Raw genomic sequence first — 24,487 nt, forward strand, 5'->3', positions numbered from 1 at the left:
ACATACAGCCCGGTTCCCGCTCACTGGCTGAGCGAGGTGCGGGTGCAACACCGAGAGTTGCGATTCCGTTGCCGGTCCCGGTCCGGTCCGGGCGCGACACTGAGGGTTGCGATCCGTTGCCGGTCACAAAGAAAGACAAAAAGGAAAAAAAAAAAAAACGAATTAATGAACAAGTCATTTAGTGAAAGTAAAATCTATCAGTAGTTATAGAGAAAAGGTCAGAGAATAAAACTTGACCATGTTGTATTGTGAAAAGAAAGCACTCTAAATATTGGGAATAGTTAAAAATATTTTTCCCAAACATAATATAATTAAATATATTTCAACTTGCCTGAAGACAGCCAAACACAATTTCATAATTGAATGAATCAATCTATACTTTTTTGGAAGTTAAAAAAAAAAAATCACATGTAAAGGTGTATCCATATAATGGAATACTCTGCAGTCAATAAAAAGAGACAATTTTAAATGTAACTGAGTAAGGAAGGAGCTCCTGAGAAATATATTGAAAAATTAAGGCACACTACCATGATTAGAACATGCTACCATTTGTATAAAAAGAAAGGAAGGGGGTTAAAATCTACACAACTCTAGATATAGTACTCTTATTTTATAGCTTAGGAAACTGAGTTATAGAGTAGTTAAGCAGCTTGCCCAAAGTCACACAGCTATTGATACATATATAGGATATCTCTGAAAGGATTCATAATAAACTGGTATGAATGGGTATCTGTGAAGAAGAGAATTTGGGAATTAAATAACAGAGATAAAAAGAAAAGTTACTTTGTATCTTTTGCATTTTGTATCATATGTATGTGTGCATCTATTTAAATAAACATGTAAGTAATTTTTAAAACTATTATATTTAAACAACTTTATCAAATAGTTTTCTACAATTGCAAATGCTTTTTAAATTTTTAATCTGGTAATATGGACATGAGTCATTTTGTATGTATTTAATAAGTTCCTTCAAGGGTTTAGTAAGCATATAGTGGTGATAATTCTACCTGTTTACCACAGCCATGAGTATAATTTTCATATGCACATAAATAACATAAATAGTAATTTTATTTTTAGGTAGAAGTAATATTACATTTCTGGAGTAAGTGAATTTCCATTTGTTTCCATGAAAGTTATATAGCCATAATACTTGATTCTAGTATGTTCTATATCACACAATCATATAATGCATACAATATGTATAATTATACAACTACATTTGACATTGGGTTCTCAATTTGGAAGTTTTGTAGGTTTTAAAAGTAATCTTACCATAGGAAGCTCTAAAGGCCTTATTCCCCTAAATTTCTTAGATCGATACATAAAATGTACTTTTCATTGATTGTTTTAAATATTAACTGGGAAACTCATGATCATTGTTTAATATTGTTTTATGATTGAATGAGTTACTATCCTTATCATAACCTCAAAAATGACGACACAATTAGAGATCTATTCTAAATCCCTTGTGTATAGGGAAGTTCAGCTACCTTGGAATAGATTTATAAAGTGAGAACGTTCTCTTTATGTGCAGAAGTTCAGCTCATCTTTCTAGCAAATTTAGACCCATAGGACCATTAAATTTCACAATGGGACACCCCAAAAGCTTAAGGAAATAGAAAATATGTCCATGACCTCTTTCTAAACATATCCTAATTTCAGTGCCATTATCTTAGATTCCTTGACATTCTTTGAAGAAAAGAAAATTACCACATAGATAAGGAATTACCAGGATGAGATCAGGGACAAATAGAATATGTAGTCTTTTGGAGGAAGAGAGGGAAATTATAAGACGAGCCATAGTAGCAAAACCAGGACAACCAAGATTCACCCCAAAAATACGAGAAAACATTCCTGGCAATTCCATTATTTTTTGCCTAACATTGAATGCTGGAGAATAACTCCAGCCAGGCCCTCTCCTTCCTTCTCATCTATTAATGATCTATTGTCTTCACTGACTTGGGCACCTCCCACAGCTCACAATAAGTGATTCTTCTCTAAGCCAGAACAAGTAGAACACAGGAGGAAGCTAAAGCCAAGGTATCTGTCTATATCAGGAAAACTTCCACAAAACTGCAGCCCGTTGTCTTCACTGACTTGGGCACCTCCCACAGCTCACAATAAGTGATTCTTCTCTAAGCCAGAGCAAGTAGAACACAGGAGGAAGCTAAAGCCAAGGTATCTGTCTATATCAGGAAAACTTCCACAAAACTGCAGCCCGGGTTGTGTAAAACCAGTAAAATCATTTTTTTAGTGAGAATATATGTAAAATTTAATATTCAGTTTTCAAAAACTAAATGTTATAAAGTTTAATCAAGTTCCATTGTCTTCTTTTCTAAAGGTGTAATTCCTTTTTCCGTTAAAGATGCTGTCTATTTTACTCGGTCTCGAAAGGAAGGAGAAAAGCAGCACTGTCTTAACAGTAAGACTTTATTTCGGGAGAGAGCTTTATCTTATTTGCTTTCTTTTAACTTTTGAAAGATTTGAGCACTTTTGTGAGAAATAAAGAGATGAAAAAAATTAAAATCATAATTCTGTTTTAGTGAGCAATCACCATATTCAAGGAACCTTGCTAAGCACTTTTCATGCACCTTTTCACTGAATCTTAGGAGTTAAAGAATATGTTACCTTGTTTTGTAGATAACAAAAAAGAAACTTACAGGGATCCAAGGTCATATAGATAAGTGTCAAAAACAGCTCCCTAAGTCAATCGGAGCCTCATTGTTATGCATTAGAAAAATTGGACTATGACAGAGTCTCAGCCTTGCCGCAGCCACTGCCCAGAGACTGCTGAGCCCCCATCCGTCTGCTGCTACCCATTCTGGGCACAGAACATCCAATCATGGATAAAAATGAGCTGGCACAGAAGGCCAGACTGGCTGAGCAGGCTGACCGAAATGATAATATGGAAGCTTGCATGAAGTATGTAACTGAGCAAGGAGCTGCATTATCCAATGAGGAGAGGAATCTTCTCTCAGTTGCTTATAAAAATGTCGTAGGAACCCGTGTCATATTGGAGGATCATCTCAAGTACTGAGCAAAAGATGGAAGGTGCTGAGAAAAAACAGCTGGTGGCTCGAGAATACAGAGAGAAAATTGAGACCGAGCTAAGAGATATCTGCAATGATGTACTGTCTCTTTTGGAAAAGTTCCTGATCCCCAACGCTTCACAAGCAGAGAGCAAAGTCTTCTACTTGAAAATGAAAGGAGACTACTACTGTGACTCGGCTGAGGTTGCTGCTGGTGATGACAAGAAAGGGATCATGGATCAGTCACAACAAGCATATCAAGAACCTTTTGAAATCAGCAAAAAGGAAATACAACCAATGCACATCCTATCAGATTGAGTCTGGCTCTTAACTTCTCTGTGTTCTATCATGAGATTCTGAACTCCCCAGAGAAGCCCTGCTCTCTTGCAAAGACAGCTTTTGATGAAGCCATTGCTGAACTTGATACAGTAAGTGAAGAGTCATACAAAAGACAGCACACTAATATTGCAATTACTGAGAGACAACTTAACATTATGGATCTTAGATACCCAAGTGGACAAAGCCAAAGCAGGAGAAGGAGGGGAAAATTAACCAGCCTTCCAACTTTTGTCTCACTCATTCTAAAATTTACACAGTAGACCATGTGTCATCCATGCCGTCCCACAAATAGTTTTTTTGTTTATGATTTATGACAGGTTTATGTTACTTCTATTTGAATTTCTATATTTCCAATGTGGTTTTCACATTTAATATTATGGTAGTAGAGCCAGTTAACATTTAGGGAGTTCTCTGTTTTCACCTTGAGGTGGCCAATATGGGGATGTGGAATTTTTATACAAGTTAAAAATGTTTGGCATAGTATTTTTGGTACATTGTGGCTTCACAAGGGCCAATGTTAAAACTGCTTCCATGTTCTAAGCAAAGAAAACTGCCTACATATTGGCTTGTCCTGGTGGGGAATAAAAGGGATAATTGGTTCCAGTCACAGGTGTAGACCCATGAACAACTACATTTCAACTGCTTTTTATCATAGTGTTTAAAGTAATAAGCAACAGACACTTGTTTTCAATATACTTAACTGTAATGTAAAGCATCCCCAAAGTAGGATTAAAGAAAATCAGATAAAACAGAGCTATAAAGAAAAAACAAAGGACATACAATTAGGACTACTGTGAATTGAGATAAATCTGTCAGAGGGCAGACATCATTTGTCTAATTCTTGCATAATTCAAATGTATGAATATTTTAATCACACATTTCACGATATTCAGGAAAGGGCAACAAATGCCTGAGCTATCTTTCCAAAGAACCCTGAGATCTGTTGTGCTGGCCTGGTAAACAAACTTTGTGCAAAGGTCAACTAAAAAAAAGAATAAAGGAGAGGTGACAGGAAAGATGCAAGTAAAGATAGAAGTTATAGGCAACTGGGAGCAGAAATTAAAAGCAGCAGCGGAGACTTTTCAAAAGCTAGGGAATCCCAGCTCACTTTACTCACACTGACATTGCAGGGGAGGGGAAATCAGGAACGTATTGATTACTGGGAAACCTCAAGAGACTTTTGCCTGTTTTCAGTGGTGGAAAGTAAAACTGCAACAAATAACTGACTTAACTAATATGGTGTCCTGAAGACATACAGAATGTTAATCATCAAGAAAGTATCTTGAATATAAGTAGAGATGTTTGATTGTGGGGAAACCAAATGACCTAATTCTTATGTCAAATAAATCATGTGTTTAAGCATCACCAGTCACACTTATCAAATAACTTCTTTACTGGGGCCACCTTATTTATTGCCAAAAAGGTAGTAGGAACCAAGATCCTGCTGTGACTGGGATCATCAGAATTTCTAAACCCCTGAATCCATCTTCCTATTCTTTCACATCTCTCTCTAGAAGGCTTCCCTGAACTGTAAGATAGCCACTCAGAAGCCCCAAGAATGCTCAATGTTGATGACTCATTAATCAGGCCAATGAGTTAACATAATGGCTTGGTCAGTTCTTGAACACAATGTCTCTTCTGCCATACAACCCTCGAGTGAGAACCACTTCCTCCCTTCATCTGGTATTACAGTGGTAAAAACAAACAACAACAAAAACTCAAGGAGACATGCAAGGAGACATTAGGAGAACAAAAGTAGGAAATACAAAAGGAAAGGAAAGGGGTGTTATAGGTTACCCAATATATGCCAGAACTATGTAGACATTTACTCCAGAAGAGAATAAAATAGGTGCTGCTACTTGTATCCACATTTTTACCTATGTGAATATAGACATAAAAGGAGTTATATGACTTGACTGTAGCCACACAAATCAAATGAGTTGGAGCCTACAAATAAACTAAAAAACTTCCGACTCCAAAGGCTATACTTGTTCCAGTATGCTATGATAACATGAGTGTATGATACAGAGGAAAAAATAAAGAAAATAAAACAGATGTAATCTTTGTATGTAGGGGGAAAGTTCCTTCATATCAGTAGAGTACTTAAGCCTATGAAAGTGAAATTGAAGACGTTGTTTAAAAATTATGTTATTTCACTCCTTCTACATCACTCAATCTTGTTCTCCCTGTATAAATGACATGAAGCCTTATACTACACCTCTATCTTTGGTAAATTGTTTTCAATACTCAATAAATCATAGGATCTGATTCTTTTCATGCCAATGGGCTCTGCCTTCCTTCTCTTGGGAAACTGATAAAAGAACAGTGGTAGCAGGCACTGGGCTCAGTTGGCTGGTCCAAGGCAGCAGTCCAGCCTCCATCCTTAGACTACAGGGCCCTAGTAAAGCCATTCACATCAGAGCTGCCACTGAAAATATGAGGGGAGATTTTCTGCACACTGAGTGGACACGATTTGAAGAACCCGCCGCTATAAAAGCTTATTGCATTCAATGTTGTGGATGAAATTTAAGTGTGGCTGCATAATTTTGTGATGAGTAGTAGCATTTTATGATATGCCAGGACAGTAGTGAGCACCTTATACTGCTCTCATTTTATGCTTTAGTAAAGAAGCTGTGCCTGGGGGAGTACAAGAAGACTCCTAGCTCCTAAAATAAGCTAAGAGAACTGCGGGATTTCCCACACTCAACTAAATTGCAGGTCAGGGGAAAAGGAGGAAATAAAACAAGCCAGATATGAAAAATCAGAGGAACAACAACAGGGCTGACTCTGAAGGCAACAGGAGTTTTGTGATGTAAAGTCTACTTCTAAGAACTTGAGAGAAAGGGCAAGCATGAGGAACATGAGCACCACCAAGGAGCAGTTTGGATTATTTCACTATGACTTTACCACTTCTCAGCTTCTTTCCATCACTTTTATCCTTTCTCCTTTCTTTCCTTCAGTTTTCTCTAATTTTCCCAGTAACAATTTCCACATTCCTTCTTTTTTCCTTCAGATGCCTTAGTTCTTACCAAATACTTAGTTTCTTCTCACACCTAAGGAGGAATCTAAATAAATTATGGAATTATTTTGTTGTGCAAGGTGTATAAAACCCATGTCGAAATGATCTACTACAGGGGCTCTGACACAGATTTTCTTATTCATATCTCCTCAATCGCATTTCCTACTTATCCTTCTATTCTCTCCAAACTACAAATTGTACAAAGATGATAAAAGTTACGAGCTCTAACATCTTTGGGAATGGTTATGTTTCCTTCCATCTTGCAGTTATTTCATATCCATGCCTCAGGTTTAACAAGTCTTAAAAGAGTTTTGTCACATTCTCTGGTTGTTTCCTAATAGATTTTCCTTTGCTGCATGTCAAAGCCTTATATGTACGTAGGACAGTAGAAATGTCTTCTAAATGCATACATGAGAGTACATAATTAGATAGATAATTGATCGATAGGTAGATCAGTATAACTGGAATTAATTGAATAATTTTTTTCCTTCCTAAAGGAACTGAAAAGGAAGATGAAGGAGATGACTGTCTGCTGGGGTCTGTCGATGAGTTCTGGTGGTTTCCTCACATGTGGAGCCATATGCAGCCCCACCTGTTCCACAATGAGTCGTCTTTGGTGGAGCAGATGATTCTCAACAAAAAATTTGCCTTAGTAAGTAACCCATTTTGACTACTCATTAAATTGGAGAAATGTTTTTGCATAATTATTGCGCACTGATTAGAGAAATGGCAAAGTTTTATATTAAAAAAACTCTTTGAGGCTTTTGACATATTGGCACTTTTTAAGCAGCTTTTCTATGTGATCATTAAGAAGATCTTGGTATTGCAGCCTTTCAGTATGTGGCTCTTGAGTTTGTACTGAGTGCAGTTCACTATGCTTAATGCCTTGAGATATCTAATTTAAGAGGAACTTCACAAGATACTCACAAGACTCAGTTACATGACATTATGATCAGAGCTTATAAGATACGGCACCCATCCAGAAGGAACTTCCTGCTGCAGTCGGGAGGCAGAAATACACACATCAAATAATTCTCCAGCAAAATGAGGTATTTCATGACTTAATGCTAAACCATATGAACACAAAACCCACAATTCAAAAAGATAAGTGTCATTGGGAGTGGCCAGGGACATATTCTTACAGGAATTTTAGGTGCACCCTGAAATAAGAATAACATTTAGGTATCAAGACAAATTAGAATGAAGTGAGGCTGAGGGAAAAGACCAAGTAGGAAACCATAATGTGGGCACAATGTACTTCACTCTAGGAAAGCAATGGAAATGGAAAGAAAAATATTTTTAAAACATTGCAGTCGTATATGTTATAGATGTAACATGTGCTTGGCTGAAGCAAGGTACACTGTTTTATACTGAAGGGTTTATGATGCAGCATAGGGAAATTTATAGTAAAAGTTTTAATAAGTACATTATGAGGGAAAACATGCTTGTAATCAGAGAGAGTACAGATGCCTACTTGCATGGAATGGTGTTTACATCAACTGCTAGAGTCAAAAAGTGTGAGGAGTTGATCCTCATGGTGCCTTACTCAAATTTATACAAGAAAAGGTTACAAGTTATAAACTGTATTTTTTTCTCCAGGATACAGAAGACCAAATACTTTATGGGTTACATCAGGAGCCCATGCTTCATTGAAATTCTTTTAACTTCAATCTAATCCCCAAAATAAACAAATAGCTTCGAGGGTACCTTTGCCATGCATTGATATTTTGTCAGAAAGGCAAGAATAGTGTTCCTCCACGCCGATATTGTGAAAATGTTTTGGCAGTATTTGCAAACTCCTGTGAAATGGAGAGTGATATTTCCCCCCCCAAAAAAAAAATATAAACAGGAATAGTAAACAGCATGTAAAATTGGGTAAATACTGCCACAATTTGTAATAAAGTGTACTAAAAGTACTATCTCAATGCAGCAAACATTGTCATGTTTGAAGTCTTAGAAGTCAAAGATTGCTGATATTAGCAATGTTAATCAGAGAGAGATAATGTAGAGAAGAAAATTACTTTGAGTTTCCTCCTAAATCTGTGGAGAAAGAGAACGGAATTTGTGAAAGAAGAAAATATGTAAATAACAGTAAAGGAAAGCACCAGTAAAAGATAATATACTGAGAAATGAGGACGGAGGTCTTTTTTGTGGTGGTGGTTGTGGTGGTGATATCCTTCAAAAATAACAATGTATGAAGGTAAGTTTGATAAAAGACGTGATGTTTACTGTTATATACCCTGAAACTAGAACAGTGTCTATAACAATAGGTATTCTATTATTACTTGAATGAATGAATCAGTGAATTAATCAATGAATGCCAGTATTATGTTTACATTTAAAACAATTGTGTATACTTGAAAGAACAAATAGTAAGAACAGGCATACACAGGAGTTATATGCATTTTTTAGAATCCCCAACGAAAAAAAAGTATAATTCGCAATCAAAATCTAGTCATTTTTAACTTCCTAACTCAAGTGCCAAGCAAAGGAGATTTCTTAGGAGTGTCATTTCTAACTACATGTTGACAACTCAAATTATAGTCTTCGAGGCAGTGGAGAACTGTCATGAAGGATCTTTAGAAATGAGACTAAGTGAATTTTACACACTAACACATTTCTTAATGTCTGTTAACTCTTTTACTGCTCATTAAGGCATTAAGGTTATAAAATTGCATCGCTGCTAAATTTAATGATGCAATGAGAAAATATTAAGGGTTTTCAATTTTACATGTTCTGTATAATTTCCTTTAATTCTCACAACAACCCTGAAATGTAGGTATATTTGTTCTCCCTCTATAGCTAGGAAACTGAGAAACAAGAAATATAGTGACTTGCTCATGATTATAAAACTCACTAGTGGTAGAATCAAGAGCAGAAATTCAGGTCTTCTAATACTACATAAATTGTGTTGCCCAGGCTTCTTCACTAGCCTCCCAACCCAAGTCACAGGTGTAAATATAGATTTCTCTTCTGTCTGGTAATCCAGAGAATATCAGGTAATCCTGGTGATATAAGAGAAATGGAGAGCTGGAGGTGGAGTTCACAGGGTTACTTTTCTCTTGGGCTCCCTAAAGTTGCCTAGTATAGGCAGAGTCTCTAAAATGTTGTGAAGGAAGACAAACAACTGAATCTGAAGAACTTTTATCATGACTGAATACCTTTTATCATGTGTAGACAAAGGGGCCACTTTTATCCTAGAGGAAATTTTGCCTCAACTATCTGTTTACTAGATGGAACAAGCAAATGCTTAACCTGTGCTAATAGTGCATTTCTAAATTGGGTAACATCCTGCTTTTCTCCACCAGTTTGAAGGTTCTGGATTTTAAAATGAGCTTGAGTGTTTCCCAATAAAGGAATTGAAAGTATAGGCAAAGAAGCCATGGGCTGCTTCAGAGCAAATGAGTGTCAGACAAGAATGGAGGCCATGAATGCATTACTCAAATGGGTGATGAGGTTAGAGGATATTTAATGTTCCCTTCCAACTAAGAGAATATGAGACTATGATCTAAAACTCTTCTGTTTGGGCCTTCACTATCATCTTTGACAGCCAAAAACCTGTTTTTCATTGGGCGTTAGAAAATATATTTGATCTGTTATCTTTTTGTACAGTGTGGACACTTCAGACCCAAAAAGGAATCTGATGTCATTTTAATTTAGCTTTGAAAGCTCTAATAGTTTATTATAAATGGTCAAGCAAATCCTTTAAGGAAACTTGCATTTGATGATTACAGCCATCAGGAAATGCAGCCTTAGCGGTTGATTTAAAAAAATTTTGGGTTGCCAAGTATGGGCTAATTCAGGTATTAAACTGAAATTTCAACAAGTGATTTTTTTTTTTCAAAGGTACCAATTCTGAGGCAAGGATTAATTGTTACATTAAGGGGTTGCCAAGTATGGGCTAATTCAGGTATTAAACTGAAATTTCAACAAGTGATTTTTTTTTCAAAGGTACCAATTCTGAGGCAAGGATTAATTGTTACATTAATGATTGACCTGTACACAATTTGAAATATCTATTGTACAGTTTTAAAAATAGGACATAGTATCACTAAGAAAGCAAAATAACATTGTATTTGAACCTCAAAAAAATCATCAGTAATATATACTGTCTTTTGAAGAATGGACCTAAAATTTGGCAAATGGTGATAGTTTAATTTTTAATGATAAAATACATCTTAGAGATTTTTATCACAGAACTCTTTGCCGGTATCAAATGATATTTAACACTGTTATAGACAATATATTTCTGAATGTTTCTGTTATAGAATAATATTTCTGAAAACAAATCTTACTGAGGATTGTACTTTTGGTTGCATTATCATCATTCTTTCAAATAGTGTCCTTGTTCCCTCTCTTTTCCAATTTCAGCAGAACGTGCTAATTTACATTAGCTGCAGTGTCTATTGTCAGTTACAATAGACACTGCAGCTAATGTCTGTCTATTGTCAGATTAGTGAGCATATTAACTTTTACAATATGGAAATAAAGATTATAGTATCAAAATATAATCTAAAATATATTGAAACACTTGCTGGCTTAAGGAATATATGATAATCTTTTCATTAGTTTGCATGCCAGCTAGGGAATGCATGAATTCTGTCATTTTTATTTCAGTGAAGCACTTAATAAAAGGCATATTCAATTTTCATTTTATTGATATTAAACACAAAGTATAATTCTAATGGTCTTAATAGAAATAGAGAGTTTCAATCAGCATGCAACGTGTCCACTCTGAGCTGGTAGACCACTTCTAGAATAATCCAAGCAGTTTAGTTTGAGAAAAACACTGGCTATTATTCAAAGCAAGATGACCAATATAGGAAAGTGTATAATTTACCTTGTAAGATGAATGGTTGAAGAAACATGGAGCGGGAAAGAAGAGAAGGAAGAGAAAACTAAGGGATGTATTATCACGACTAATATTCAACTTAAGAGTAGTGGTATGGGTAATGGGCATGCTGCCAGTATGGATCTGGCCATCACATCTTGGACATGAGTGGTGACAATCACCTTTGTATCCCATGAATATTCATAACCAATAAAAAAATAATTAAAAAGAAAAAAAGAGTACTGGTATGGCCATGACAGTTATTATAATATTGAAATGTGACAATATTACTACCCCTACTCCCACTACCACCTCTGACCCTCCCCCAAGATGTCCCAAACCTCCCAACTACTCAGCAACTAAAGGGGCTTGGCCCATAAATAGTGTCCAGCATCCATCTTCAGCTCTACAACTGGCAGCTGTTCTAATTGGTCAGTGGCACATCACACTGGTTGGTAAATATTTTGAGTCTCACTCCTGAATATAATCCTGATTTAAAAAGGACTGGAATCAGTGTATTCATAAAGGAAGACATGGAAGAGAGAGTACAGCCCTATACAATCAAGAAGTATTCATAGAGTTCTTCTAATCCTCATAAGTGTGTTCACAGAATGGTGCTTGACATCTAGTAGGTGCTCAATAAATGTTAGATTAAAATATAGGTAAACATTTATTCCAGCTGTTAAGAGTCTACCATTACTGTCTTAAAATGTGGGTTTTATTATTATTTGGGTATGATGAGTCCAGCAGATTAGGAAACAACTGCCATTGAAAAGATAGCTTGTTACTCACAGTTCCCAAGAAGAGGGGGCATGCCATACCATGCAGGGCCATATGGGGAAGCACCAGGGTTGGTCAGGAGGCAGAGGGAGCAAGGGGGAAACATGGGCAAGGGCCTTTATTATGGTTTATGCAGGAAAGGTGAGGCAAGGAAAGGTAAGCAGGCTTAGGATAGGCTCCTTAGAATAATTTCAATGGGCTCTGAGGCATAGGAGTTGTCTCTAGTTGTCTTGTACATGGCTCTGGGGTGATTAGAACAGGGAGATATTAGCATATGAGAGTCTGATAAAGGTGATGGTTGAGGGTAGGAGCTCTGAATTGGTCAATTTGCACTTAAAGAGTAGCTCTTAGGCAAGTGTTTGCTATCTCTAGAAACTGGCTAGCCCCAGGAGTGGCAGTCTCTACAGGGTCTGCAAGACCCCAGATATAAAAGCATCAGAAATACAGAAAATAAAAAGGCATGTTTAATATATTTACATATCCCTCTCTCCCTATTGTGAAGCATTCCACAGTTTTTCAATTTCTAACTTGTCATTCTCCTTCCCAATATATGTTGCCCCAATCTGAACATTAGAGTCCGCTCATGTGGTCTTATTAGAACAGAAAACAGTAAAATATTTTTTCTCCTTCATGTGTACTTTACTTCTATTAATGTGTCATTCTCCTTCCCAATATATGTTGCCCCAATCTGAACATTAGAGTCCGCTCATGTGGTCTGATTAGAACAGAAAACAGTAAAATATTTTTTCTCCTTCATGTGTACTTTACTTCTATTAATGAACTAAAGATCACATTAGATTTTTTAAAAACCATCATATATCTGTGTCTGCCAGACCTTCTGTTCATGAGCTATTTCTTAAGTCTTCAAGTATTTCAAGTATTTTTTATCCAGTTGATTTTACTGACTAAATTCTAGCTTTAAGACTACAATTGTTCCTTTAACATTTCATATTGGTTATATGTTCGGTGTTTCAGTATTTCAACATCTTGCTAAAGATTGATTCTGTTATTTAACAGGCTTTATATCTTTTCTAACTTTGTGAAATCCCTATATTTTCTAAGCATGACTTTTGCATCTTTATCAAGTTATTGGTAGAGTTGAACATAATAATATCATGGAGAGATTTGTGGTAGAGCAATATAGTCTCCATTCCAAGTTAATGTAGGTCCAGTAATCACCATTATTTCAAAATATTTGGCTAATCAAATACAAATGTTTTTAACTCAACTAATATCCATAAGGATTACACAGTGTGTCAGGGATCTTGCTGAAATCAAGAATCAAGATATGTGGGGCATTTTTCTAATACCAATTTAGAACTTTTTAAAAAGGGAATTTATATAGTAAAGTATTAAACATAATAGTTCTTCATAGTTATTGCTTTCTTTTTTATTACTTCTCAGTAACCTGTTTGGTAATCCTTTCCAGAATTTCATGGGATTGAAATTAAGTTCATTGATGTACGGTTTCCAAAATGCTATCATTCTGTTTTGAAAATTTGGCATATTTTCAACTCACACATCCTATTATTCTTTGTTTCTCTATGATTACTAAAAGTATTTGCACATCATATCTACAAGCTTTATTTTTTTAATTACCCTGATATGTGCTCTTCTGAGCCTGGAAAAAACAGAAATAATTTAGTGTATCTTACTTTATATTTTAGTTTTCTTATTGTCCCTTTATCTAACTTTATGTTTATCTCATCATAAATATTTTGAAGAATTTTCTCTTTAATAGAGAAAGTAGAAGTGTAGATATTGATAGAAGCAAAGTAGATAAGCAGATATTTTTGCTTTTTTACTCTATTATCACTTGAACTATTCACACCCCCAGTTGTGAATATGGTATAATACACCTTGTTTATCTTTTGCTGATCAGAGTCATTTTCAATTAACGATTTCTAGAAGATAAACTTATTCTGAGATTTAGCCTTCTTGGCATTATTTTTATACCTTTTTTATTTGTTTGTTTTGTTTTGTTACCTGTTTTTTCCTTGGTTATGTGCATTGTCTTTCATATCTTTTATGTGTTTTAAACACTGGGGTGTATGAGAACCCTGCGTTGAGCCTTTATTATTTGGCTGGAATACTTATTAATTTAATAAACTTATTTAATTCTCTTATTAATCTTATTTAATTCTCATCACAACCATCCTTCTGTCATCTCCACTTTAGAGACAGCAAAGCTGATATTTGGAGGGGTTAAGTAATTGTCCCAAACCCACAGTTGCATTCAGGGCTTTCTGATTGCTAACCACTATGCTAGACAGATGTTTACTTTCTTGCTTTTAATTATAACATTTAGCGAGAATTACATTTTTGAATATCCTTTTAGCTGTATTCCCTTGGTATATACCTAGCAATTGTCTCACACCTATTTTTTCCAGCAGAATATTTTAAAATCTGCTTTCCTAAATTGAAATATCGTATCTAATTATTTTCAGAATTACATATTTTAAGTATACTGAACTCCAAGATAACATTGTCATCTCCTCTCCAAAGTCCTAACACTTCCATGTAGACAGCAGAATCACAGAACCTTAGAGCAGGAGTTTGAGGATGGGGACAAGCAGGGAGAGATTGGAGGTAAGTAGCCGGGTTACTATTGAAGTAATCAAAGAAGAGGAAATAAGTGCCAGCTTTAACTAAATCAGTGGAAGTGAGTTTATAAAGAAGAGGCATATGAAAACCATTTCTGAGATAGAATCAATAGGGCTTTTTATTGGATGTATGATGAGGAAGCAAAAGGAAACAGATCAGTGGAAGTGAGTTTATAAAGAAGAGGCATATGAAAACCATTTCTGAGATAGAATCAATAAGGGCTTTTTATTGGATGTATGATGAGGAAGCAAAAGGAAACAGGTTAGAGAAGAAATCTAGGGTTATCAGTGGTGGGAGAGGGGAGGGAGAGGGGGATAGGGAGAGATTGGACAAGGGGCATAAAGAATAAGTACAATTTGTAACAATATATATATACCAGTAATACTGATTTGATCAACATATATCAACATTGAATCTCAAAACTATGTATAATCAACTATGATTCAATACAAAAATAATTAATTTTAAAAAATGACATCAAGACTTGAGCCTCCCTCGTTTCTATCTGTACATGTGTTTAAAGTTTTACAAATGTGAACTGCTGCTTCTTCCTTAGAAGTTCTATATTTCACTTGTTAAGATAAGTAAACAGATATGATGTTTTGAGAGGGGAGAGAAAGAAAAGGAGGAATTGGTAAAAGGACACAAAAATCAACTACATTATATATTTTTAAACTTTTTTGCTTCGCATTAAAAAAAAGAAATTCTATACTTCACCTACATGAGGATATACCTCTTCCACTGATTTCTACAGTGGTACAGAATTTATTCTCATTTAGATATATCATTAAACTTTTGAATGTGTTTTTGATTACCCCAGGAACTTAGAATACTCTTCTTTGTAAACTCCTTTCCAGATTACCTTCTTTTTCATTCTACGGGAAGACTTTACACTCCTTAAAAAGACAGAGAATATAGAAAAGTATTCCTCAATTCCTTTATTTCCTCTAACAGAAATGCTAGATTTCATGTCCAGCACATATATCTGGTGACTTAAACTGGTTTTGAAAAAAGAAAGATAAATTTAGCACATGTACTGTATGAAAATAGTCCCTTGCTGCCCAAATTTATGTAAAGACAAAATGAACTAAAAACCTTTATGATTCTCTTGGAAATCTTACTGGTGGGCTGGAGTCAGATACAGGGCTAGCAGTAGGGAGGGCTATTTCCAGACCCACACACGCTGCTCCTGAATTTTGACTGCTCTTTTCTTTTACATCTTACATTTGTTTAAAGTGGAGGGGGAACTTGTATTCTAAGAGGTGGTTATAAACATGGCACAGATGGAAGTGATAGCAGCAGAAGAAATAAGAGTAAATTCCATACAAGTGCTAACCTTGGGTCTGCTTTGGCATTTTCATATCTCCCACTCCATGTTCCCACTTATTCAACCATTTCTGTCAGTTTTTTCTTTTGTACCACTTTCTGCTCCTTTTCAAAATTTTCCATCCCTACTGCACTCCCAAATTTTTCATCCCACACCTGGATCATTGCAGCAGCCTCCAAACTAGTCTCCCCAATCTCCCATTCTTTTCCTTTAATTTATGTTCAGATCACAGAAGGTTGTGAAACTTGAAATTCTATGAACCTCTTTCCCCTACATTAAACAGAACCTTGCATTTCAGTTAGAAAGATTCTTGACTCTCCTGAGGAAAATGTAGGAAGAGAAATTGTTGAGCTCAAATATTTACTAGACATTGTGCTAGTTCTTTCCACATATCCTCAATTAATCCTCACAACCACCTGTGAGGCTGGTTATTCCCGTATTGAAAATGCAGAAAGTGAGACTCAGAGAGCTTATATAATTTTTCTAAGCTCACACAGCCACTGAAAGCTGGAGAAAGGATTTTATCCCAGGTCTGTCGAGCTCCAAAGCCCATGTAAACACCATGTTCTGTGTAATTCAAAGTTGCCATGCTACTGTTATCAATTACTATTATACAAACTTCATCATCAGGCTGTTATTATTTCCCTTAAGAGTTATATTTTTAAAACAAATTTAGAATATTAAATCTGAATTTTGCAATGCTTTCTCCTAAGTAGCTGTTTGTATGATTTACATAATTTCTTGTGTTTGTGCAATCAGTACCATAAGCACTATTGTACTGGTGGATTTTGTAAATACCAGAGGATATGCAATATTTATAACAAAGATAAATTATTGTTAATTATAGATGCCTAGCACTACTATAGACCACTAGAACTTATTTTTCCTACCTAGCTGTGATTTTTTTCTCCATAAAACAGTCTCTCCCAAACCTCCTCCCCATCTCTAGTAACCGCAGTTCTACTCTCTACTTCTGTAAGGTCATCTTTTTTTTTCTTCAGCTCTCACATATGAATGAGAACATGTGGTATTCATCTTTCTGTGCCTGACTTATTTCACTTAACATAATGTCAATTTTCAATTAATTCAGAAATATTAAACTTCAATTAAAATTAGTACTGTGTAGACTTAAAGATTTCTAGTCTAATCAACCTTACATAATTTCAGAGAGATTAAATGTGTTTGCAAGTACTCTGGGAATTTGAATCTGTCCCTGAATTATTTATATCTTTATTACCTCTCATAGACCCCAAAGTTCCATATAAAACTTATTACTTCAAACTCTGAGAAAGCTAAATTAAACTAAATCCTCCAATTCCTCCATTGTGTCTCCAGGTAATTTTCTTTTCAGTCATTTTGCTACAGCATACAAAAATAAGGCTTCATAAATTCATTTTTTACATTTCTATAAACCTTTCTAGTGTTTACTTTTAAAAGTCATAGCAATTCAAAAATATCAACCTGGCCTGTGCAAAGTACATTCTTTTGAGTATTCTCACAAAAGCACATCCTTTAGTGGTGTGTTTACTTATGAAACTCTCAACAAAGATATGACTACACTTCAGGAATTCTGAAGGGAACTCTCAGAGAAGAAAACAATGTTCTCTGTTAAATGGAAATGTACTTGAAATATATTCCATAATTATTAGGGACAACTGGGAGAAAATCTGTCACTCTCACCCCAATAGTTCTTTTCTTAGAGGTTACAAGTGAAAATGAAGGTTAAAGTTGAGTGTGTATTACTTTTGTAAACCTTTGTCAGTATTGGTACTGAAATTGTTAGCTAAACTTCTGTTTCTGAAATTTCTTAATACATTTGGCTTACAGATGTCATTCTAGTTTTTCAAATAATTCAGATGTTTACTTTGGGGTAGTCCTTGAAGGGAAATATGTGGTGTCAAGGAAGGGTTTTTGCTGATGTCATTGCTACAGCCTTATTAAACTTATGGTATGCCAAGGGTATTCCTTACCTCTTACTTTATATATGATATCAATTACTTTTCCCAGAAAAAAGGTGTATTGTTTAGTAAGACGTTTTTAAGATACAATTGATAATGATGCTGTATCTTCTTTGAAGAATGTCTACTCTTAAATTAGAATTCTAGGTTGTCTGGGGATGGAAGTGACGGTGGAAGGATTCTTAGTTTACTTTTGTTTTCTTGTTTGTTATCATTTCAAAAAGTAAGAAAATTATGCTAATTAAATAAAGGAAATTAAGTGGTATTTAACCAATAACTTTGTTTGTATCTTTTATTCTCTACAACTCTGTGAGATAATTATTTTTATTACTCCTACTTGGCAAGTGAAGGAACTGAGTCTTGGTAAAGTTGCATAACCTGCCAAAATCCTACAACCTTTGGCAGGATGTTGTAGCAGCACTGAAATTGAGCCCAGGACTCCTAAATCTATGCTTTCTGCATGATACTATGCTGCTGCCTACCTTCAAGAATCCTTGTACACTGATAGTTTCATTGTCATGGGTTTGGCTGTCTTTCGATATCAGAAGATTAAGTTTCTTTCCTCATTTGTTAATTAAACACTATACACTATTTTCCAGAGATAAGAGACTTCGGAGTGATAAAGTCACGCTTCTCTTTTATTATTTACCTTAATGCCATTCTATTTCATAAGATCTTACTCATTATTAACATGTTTAACACCTTTATCCCAAGACTTTACTTTTGGTATTGCAGCCATGCTTTTTGTTATCCAAACTTTGAGACAAGGAATATCTCATTCATGGGGTTTCTGTATCCATAGGAATATCACCAACTAGGGAAGCTCATCTAAGCCTCAAGTCCCAGAGTTTTTATTAGGGTTTCATTATATAGGCATGACTGACTAAATCATCAGCCATGTGATTAAATTCAATGTCCAACTCTCTTCTACCCTGAGGTCAGGTATCACCAACTAGGGAAGCTCATCTAAGCCTCAAGTCCCAGAGTTTTTATTAGGGTTTCATTACATAGGCATGACTGACTAAATCATCAGCCATGTGATTAAATTCAATGTCCAACTCTCTTCTACCCTGAGGTCAGGTTGATATCACTTGGCTCAAAGCCCCATCTTTCTAAATAGCCCCATCTTTCTTTCTGGAATGGCCAAATTCCATCCTGACTCATTTGTTAGCATAAACTCAGATATGGTTTCAGGGCCCATCATGAATAACAAAGACACTCCTATCACTTGAAAAATTACAAGGACTTAGGGGTTATCTCCCAGGACCCAAGGATGAGGAAGACCAGCCAAATTCTTTATCATACAACAGCAGCCAACAGAGGATGATATTAAACCCTTCAGCCAAATCGATTAAAACCAACAAGATCATCACAGAAGTTTTTTAACATACCAGCTAGCAAACAGAAATTAATATTATGAATCAAAGATCGCCATGTAAAAAAACTAGAGCTATATCTGGCAACCAAATATATAAATATTAACCAAATTTATGTAAATGTGCCTATCACATTTTAGAAGATTATTACTTCCTTAAAAATGTAAAAAGAAAACTGTACATGTGAGTTTAAGATTAGATCATGGGTTAAAAATAGTGCTCTACATTTAACATGTGAATATCAGATCATTTCCACAACCACAGAGATTATGTCAAAGAAACATGGAATTTTAAACCTACACCTTGGTGACTACTCACACAACCTTTCTATTTCACAATTTTAAAAAAGTGACAAATCAGATTCCTATGCTAAGGTAATTATATTTTTCAAGATTTTTTTATTTCAAATCATACCAAAAATACCATCATTTACCACAGTAACATATTGTAACAATCTTAGTATATAGTACCAAACCTCAATCCCCTGACCTAGAGATTTTGATTTGCCTGATTTTGTTCTAGGTTAAAGAAGGGAATCAGCTTCCTGTAAATAGTAACTTTACATATATTGGGTCATCTTGACAATAGGCACCATCCCTCCTTACTTTCTCTCAGACATAGCAACTACTACAGGACTTTTTCCTTAGGTGCCAGAGGCCTTGTAGGTTCTCATAAGCTGAAATTTGCATGTGGCCTGTCAGTTTAATCCTAGAAAAACAAATTCTTTAGAAGTTTTCAAATTCTTCTAATATTTAAAGATTGTTTTTTAAATGTATTTTCTTCATGTATTGTGTCTATACAAGTGCGTGTGTGTTCTATGTTAAAAGGCTCTAAGTCCATTTTCCAAACAGAAAGAGGTTGGAGGTGGTCAGAATCATACTCCTATCATCTGGAAAAGTATATTCTTTTCTTTGTGGAATGAAATTTCTGAAATAACCACAGTTCTTAAGGAAACCACTTTAAAAATCTAAAAAATAGTTTCTTCTAGAAATAACTCCAAAATATACCACCAAATGTAAATATAGGAAAATGTCATCTTAAACCAATGCAAATTATAAATGTAAATTCTCAATACTATGAGATAGTTAACCAAAGTGTGAATGTCTATATACTGAGAAAACGGGACATTTCATCCAAAATGAACTACAGAAACGCATTTAGAAGTATTTCCGAATTATGTTGTAATGAAGTGTTTGATTTTTTTCACTGTGGAGTGCAGAATATCTGTTTAATTTTCTATCATTGTGGGGTTTTATTGAATTACATTAGTTTGCATACTTGCTAATTTGCAAAACATGGAAACAGGCAATGGGTCTTCTCGTCATTAATGGAAATTTAAAAGTTTCTACTGTTTAGAAAGATTGAAATAGGGACAAACATTAAATGTAAAGCACCATTCTTAATTACTAGCAAGAGTCTAAATAAAGGAATACTGTCAAAGACAGGAATAAACAATGATTTCTTCTGTAATGAAGTTACTTGTGTTGCTCAAATACCTGAATGCTGGCTGGATTTTTTTCTGTTTTCTTTTAGGCTGGGGGGGAATTTTTCTAAGGACTAAATTTGCTTGATAAAATTATATTATCTTCGAATTCTGAATTTGGAAATATTTGAATGTGGAAGTTACTTGTGTTGCTCAAATACCTGAATGCTGGCTGGATTTTTTTCTGTTTTCTTTTAGTCTGGGGGGGAATTTTTCTAAGGACTAAATTTGCTTGATAAAATTATATTATCTTCGAATTCTGAATTTGGAAATATTTGAATGTATAATTTTAGGAAAATCTTACAAATGCTAATTTTGTACAACATAAATTAAATATATAAATATATGGTAATAAATAACTGTGTCTGCAGTGGAATAATAATTTTTAACTAGAGTCTCAAAAGCATTGTCAGGTATTATTTATGTAGGTATTAAAGTTTCCCTGTGACTTGTCATATGTCTGTTCTTCAGATGAACTGATGGTTTAACTGAAATAATTGAGAAAGTGAACACTAGAATGAGAGGAAGGTCAGCATCAGTTCTTGCACTTGGTCACTAATATTTGTTGAGTGCTTGCTGTTGGCAAGACACTGGGCATATAGCCGTAGAGAAAACAGAACCCAGACCTCACAGAGCTTATTTTTTAATGAAGAAGAGAGACATTAAGTAAATAATTAGGCAAAGAAATGTGTTCACAAACTGTGCTGTGTACTATGAAAAACAAATATAGGCTACTAAGAGAAGTCTTAATGTGGATTTCATCTGGACTGGGACTTGTCGGTGAAAGCTTCTCTGAAGATATGACAGAATAAATTAAAAAAAGACACCAGATTTATCCAGATGAAGCATTGGAGTAATAACATTCTAGGCTGAGAAAACCACAAATGAGAAGATTCTGAGGAAGAAAAACATTTGGCAATTTTCAGGAAAAGGATAATGTGACTAAAATTCAGTGAAATGTGGAGAATGGTGCAAAATGAAGCTAGATAGATAAACAAGAGCCATATCGTGCGGAGCTTGTGATTATGCTAAGAATATTGTATTTTAAGTGCAAGGGGAAATCATGGAAGGATTTTGAGAGTGATATGATCATACTTGTGTCTTTTAAACATTATGTGGGCTACTGTGTAGGAAACGAATTAGAAGGGTCAAGAGAGAGAAGGGGAGCCTATGCCAGAAGGACAAGGGATTAGATGGTGAATTAGACTAAGGTGATGATGACGATAGAGTCAGAAAAAAGTGGATAGATTTAAGATGTATACTGGAGGTAATACTGACAGGACATGATCATGGATGGACTTAGGAGAAAATGAGAGAACAGGAAGTGTTAAGAATATCTATTTTTTCAACACAGCAACTGTTGGTTGATGATTTATAGTGTAATATAATGACATGGAAAAAGAGCAGATCTGGTGGGGCTGAGATGTGGAGATCAAGGGTTCAGTTTTGAGTCTCTCAATTAATCCCACTTGTGTTCTAAGTATTTAACTTCTGTTTTATAGTAACATAGCCATATTCCCCAGTCTTTTCAGTCCATGTCCTCTACTAGGAAAATCTGGACATCGATTCCAGAGTTCCTGAATCTATTTAATCTCAAATTGAGAGTAATCAGCCAAGAATTTAACATGGGTAACCCCTCTAAAACATGATAATCTGCCTTCCAGATAATAGTATCTGCAATCTCAGCCCAAACTTTCCTATGTAATAAGATTTCAGATGTCGTTTCTGGTATTAAATTCAAATTTGGGAGCAAATTTATGTTTCCTTTATCTGAAACTCATTTAAAAGAGACCTCCTTCTAATTCTCAGTGATTCACAGTCTGGAACCACATGGAAGTGGTCAAGAGTATTTGGAGGAATCAGGAGGAAAGCAGGCCTAGGAAAGGGTATTGGGGAAGAAGTCAGGGTTTACACAGACACCTCATGAGAGAGAATCCCAAAATCTGCAGTGGAAGTAGAAAAAACAGCCTGTCTCTTTTAGTGAAAAAAGGTGGCCTGTAGTTTCATAATTTCCACATCACAGTTGAGTAGTAGCATCATAGTATATAAAAACAATGAAGGCAGAGTAGTAATGACAACAATAATAAAAAACATTCATCGAATGTGTATATGTACATTACGTTTCAGGAACTGCACTGAATGTTTTCCATGTACTATATTATCTAATTACCTCTGAACCCCTTTGATGTAAATACTCTGTGACCAGCATTTTAAAGAATTGAACATGAAGCTTAGAGCTCATAAGTCGTTTGCCAAAGGCTACATAGATGATAAATGAAAGAGTGAAAGAGCCAAATATGTCTGACTCCTGAAGTGGAGTTTTCTGCCACTGTGCCACACCATACCAGCACGCAAATAAAAGATGAAACCAAAAAGCCTCAGTATTTCTTTAGTGTTAAAATCTAGAAAGAAAAACAAAAACTATGTATACATTGGTTGCCAAATATTCTTAAACAGTCCAAAATGGGGGAAATGTCTCTGCTGTGCTAAACCATCCTTTTATTACATGGGGTTCCTGAAGAAACAACTGACTACTTGCAGGCATTTAAAACTACCTTGAACTTTTGATCAGCATAATTTCTCACAAATTTGTAGGTATTTGAATTTTATAATGTTGCTCCTATCATTGTTAATTTCATCCTTGCTTCATCCTGTACTCTTCAAAAAATTGTTAATGTTTAGTTGTTCATTTTTTTCTTTCAATTTCTGTGATTGAAATTCATTTCCTTTCATCTGGTCTTTATCACTGCAGTACTATTCTTAAATCATTTTAGATGAATACTGACCTTTTCTAACACATATTATGTGTTGTTATATGATTTTTAGTTGAAAAAATTGCTTTAGTTTGAGTTTTTAAAGACCAGTAAAAAAAAAGCCATGAAATATTTCAATTCAATTTTTAGTGGACTTCTAAATGACATAAAAGAATTGCAAAGTTATGGCAGTTTCTACAAAAGATAAAAATAAAATGAAAAACATCAAACTTTCTCTCTCACCCTTCAGAAACTCAGATCTGGTCCACTTCTCCTCTAATACCACCCATTCTCTTTCGCACAGCAGCAATGTGATGACTCTCATTTTTAGTACTCTCAACTACAGCTGACTGAATTGAGTTTTGAGCAATGAACAGAGTTTACAAGATAGGAAGAAAGGGGCGTTCCAGATGAGAGGATAATGTGTACAGTGTACAGGAAAGACATGAAGGAAGCCATCAGAAACTGAAGGATGGATGTAGATAGGAGATGAGGTTATGAAGATAGGTTGGGACCAAATTCTGAGAGCCTTTGGTGCATGTGAAGGAATCTGAACAGGTACTTAGGTAATGGCAAACCACTATCTACCTGTTTTCCTTCTGTGTTCAGATACTTCATATATTTCCTTCCCCTCCTGCTATTATTTAAGTTGAAAAACAAAGCTAACCATACCTCTTTAACTTTTTCCATATCTATTTGTAGCATATTTCTACAATTCAATCCATTTAGCATCCTGATACTATGGTTCTGTGTATGTGAAATTGCTCTTTGGCATGAAAAAAGCCATGACTAATTCAAAGGAAGCCTATTTGAGTGGAACTTCTGAAGATTTTTTTAAAGCAATTGAAAAATACAAACAAAATAAAAAATCATTCAGGAGAAAAAATGCATGTCAACTACTGAAGCCATGAGTGTTCTTTTTTTTTTTTTTTCCCCTTTTTGTCTTTTTTCATGTCCGGCAACGGATCGCAACCCTCAGTGTCGCGCC

The 24,487-nt window shown here is 35.1% G+C and overlaps 1 protein-coding gene and 1 pseudogene across 2 annotated transcripts in view; both read left to right on the plus strand.

Annotated features, from left to right (window-relative positions):
• NDST3 (N-deacetylase/N-sulfotransferase (heparan glucosaminyl) 3) overlaps positions 1 to 24,487 on the plus strand; it is a 164,098-nt gene that overhangs the window by 60,916 nt on the left and 78,695 nt on the right. The window contains exon 3 of the mRNA XM_008592183.1: positions 6,885 to 7,039. Within this exon, the coding sequence (XP_008590405.1) occupies positions 6,885 to 7,039 (155 nt within the window). The remainder of the gene's footprint in view (positions 1 to 6,884; positions 7,040 to 24,487) is intronic.
• Positions 2,756 to 3,978, plus strand: LOC103607620 (annotated as a pseudogene). Its single transcript, XR_551984.1, has one exon. The product of XR_551984.1 is annotated as a 14-3-3 protein zeta/delta pseudogene (transcript).

This window comes from Galeopterus variegatus, unplaced genomic scaffold (assembly GCF_000696425.1).
Source record: "Galeopterus variegatus unplaced genomic scaffold, G_variegatus-3.0.2 Scaffold152, whole genome shotgun sequence".
Classification (NCBI taxonomy): domain Eukaryota; kingdom Metazoa; phylum Chordata; class Mammalia; order Dermoptera; family Cynocephalidae; genus Galeopterus; species Galeopterus variegatus.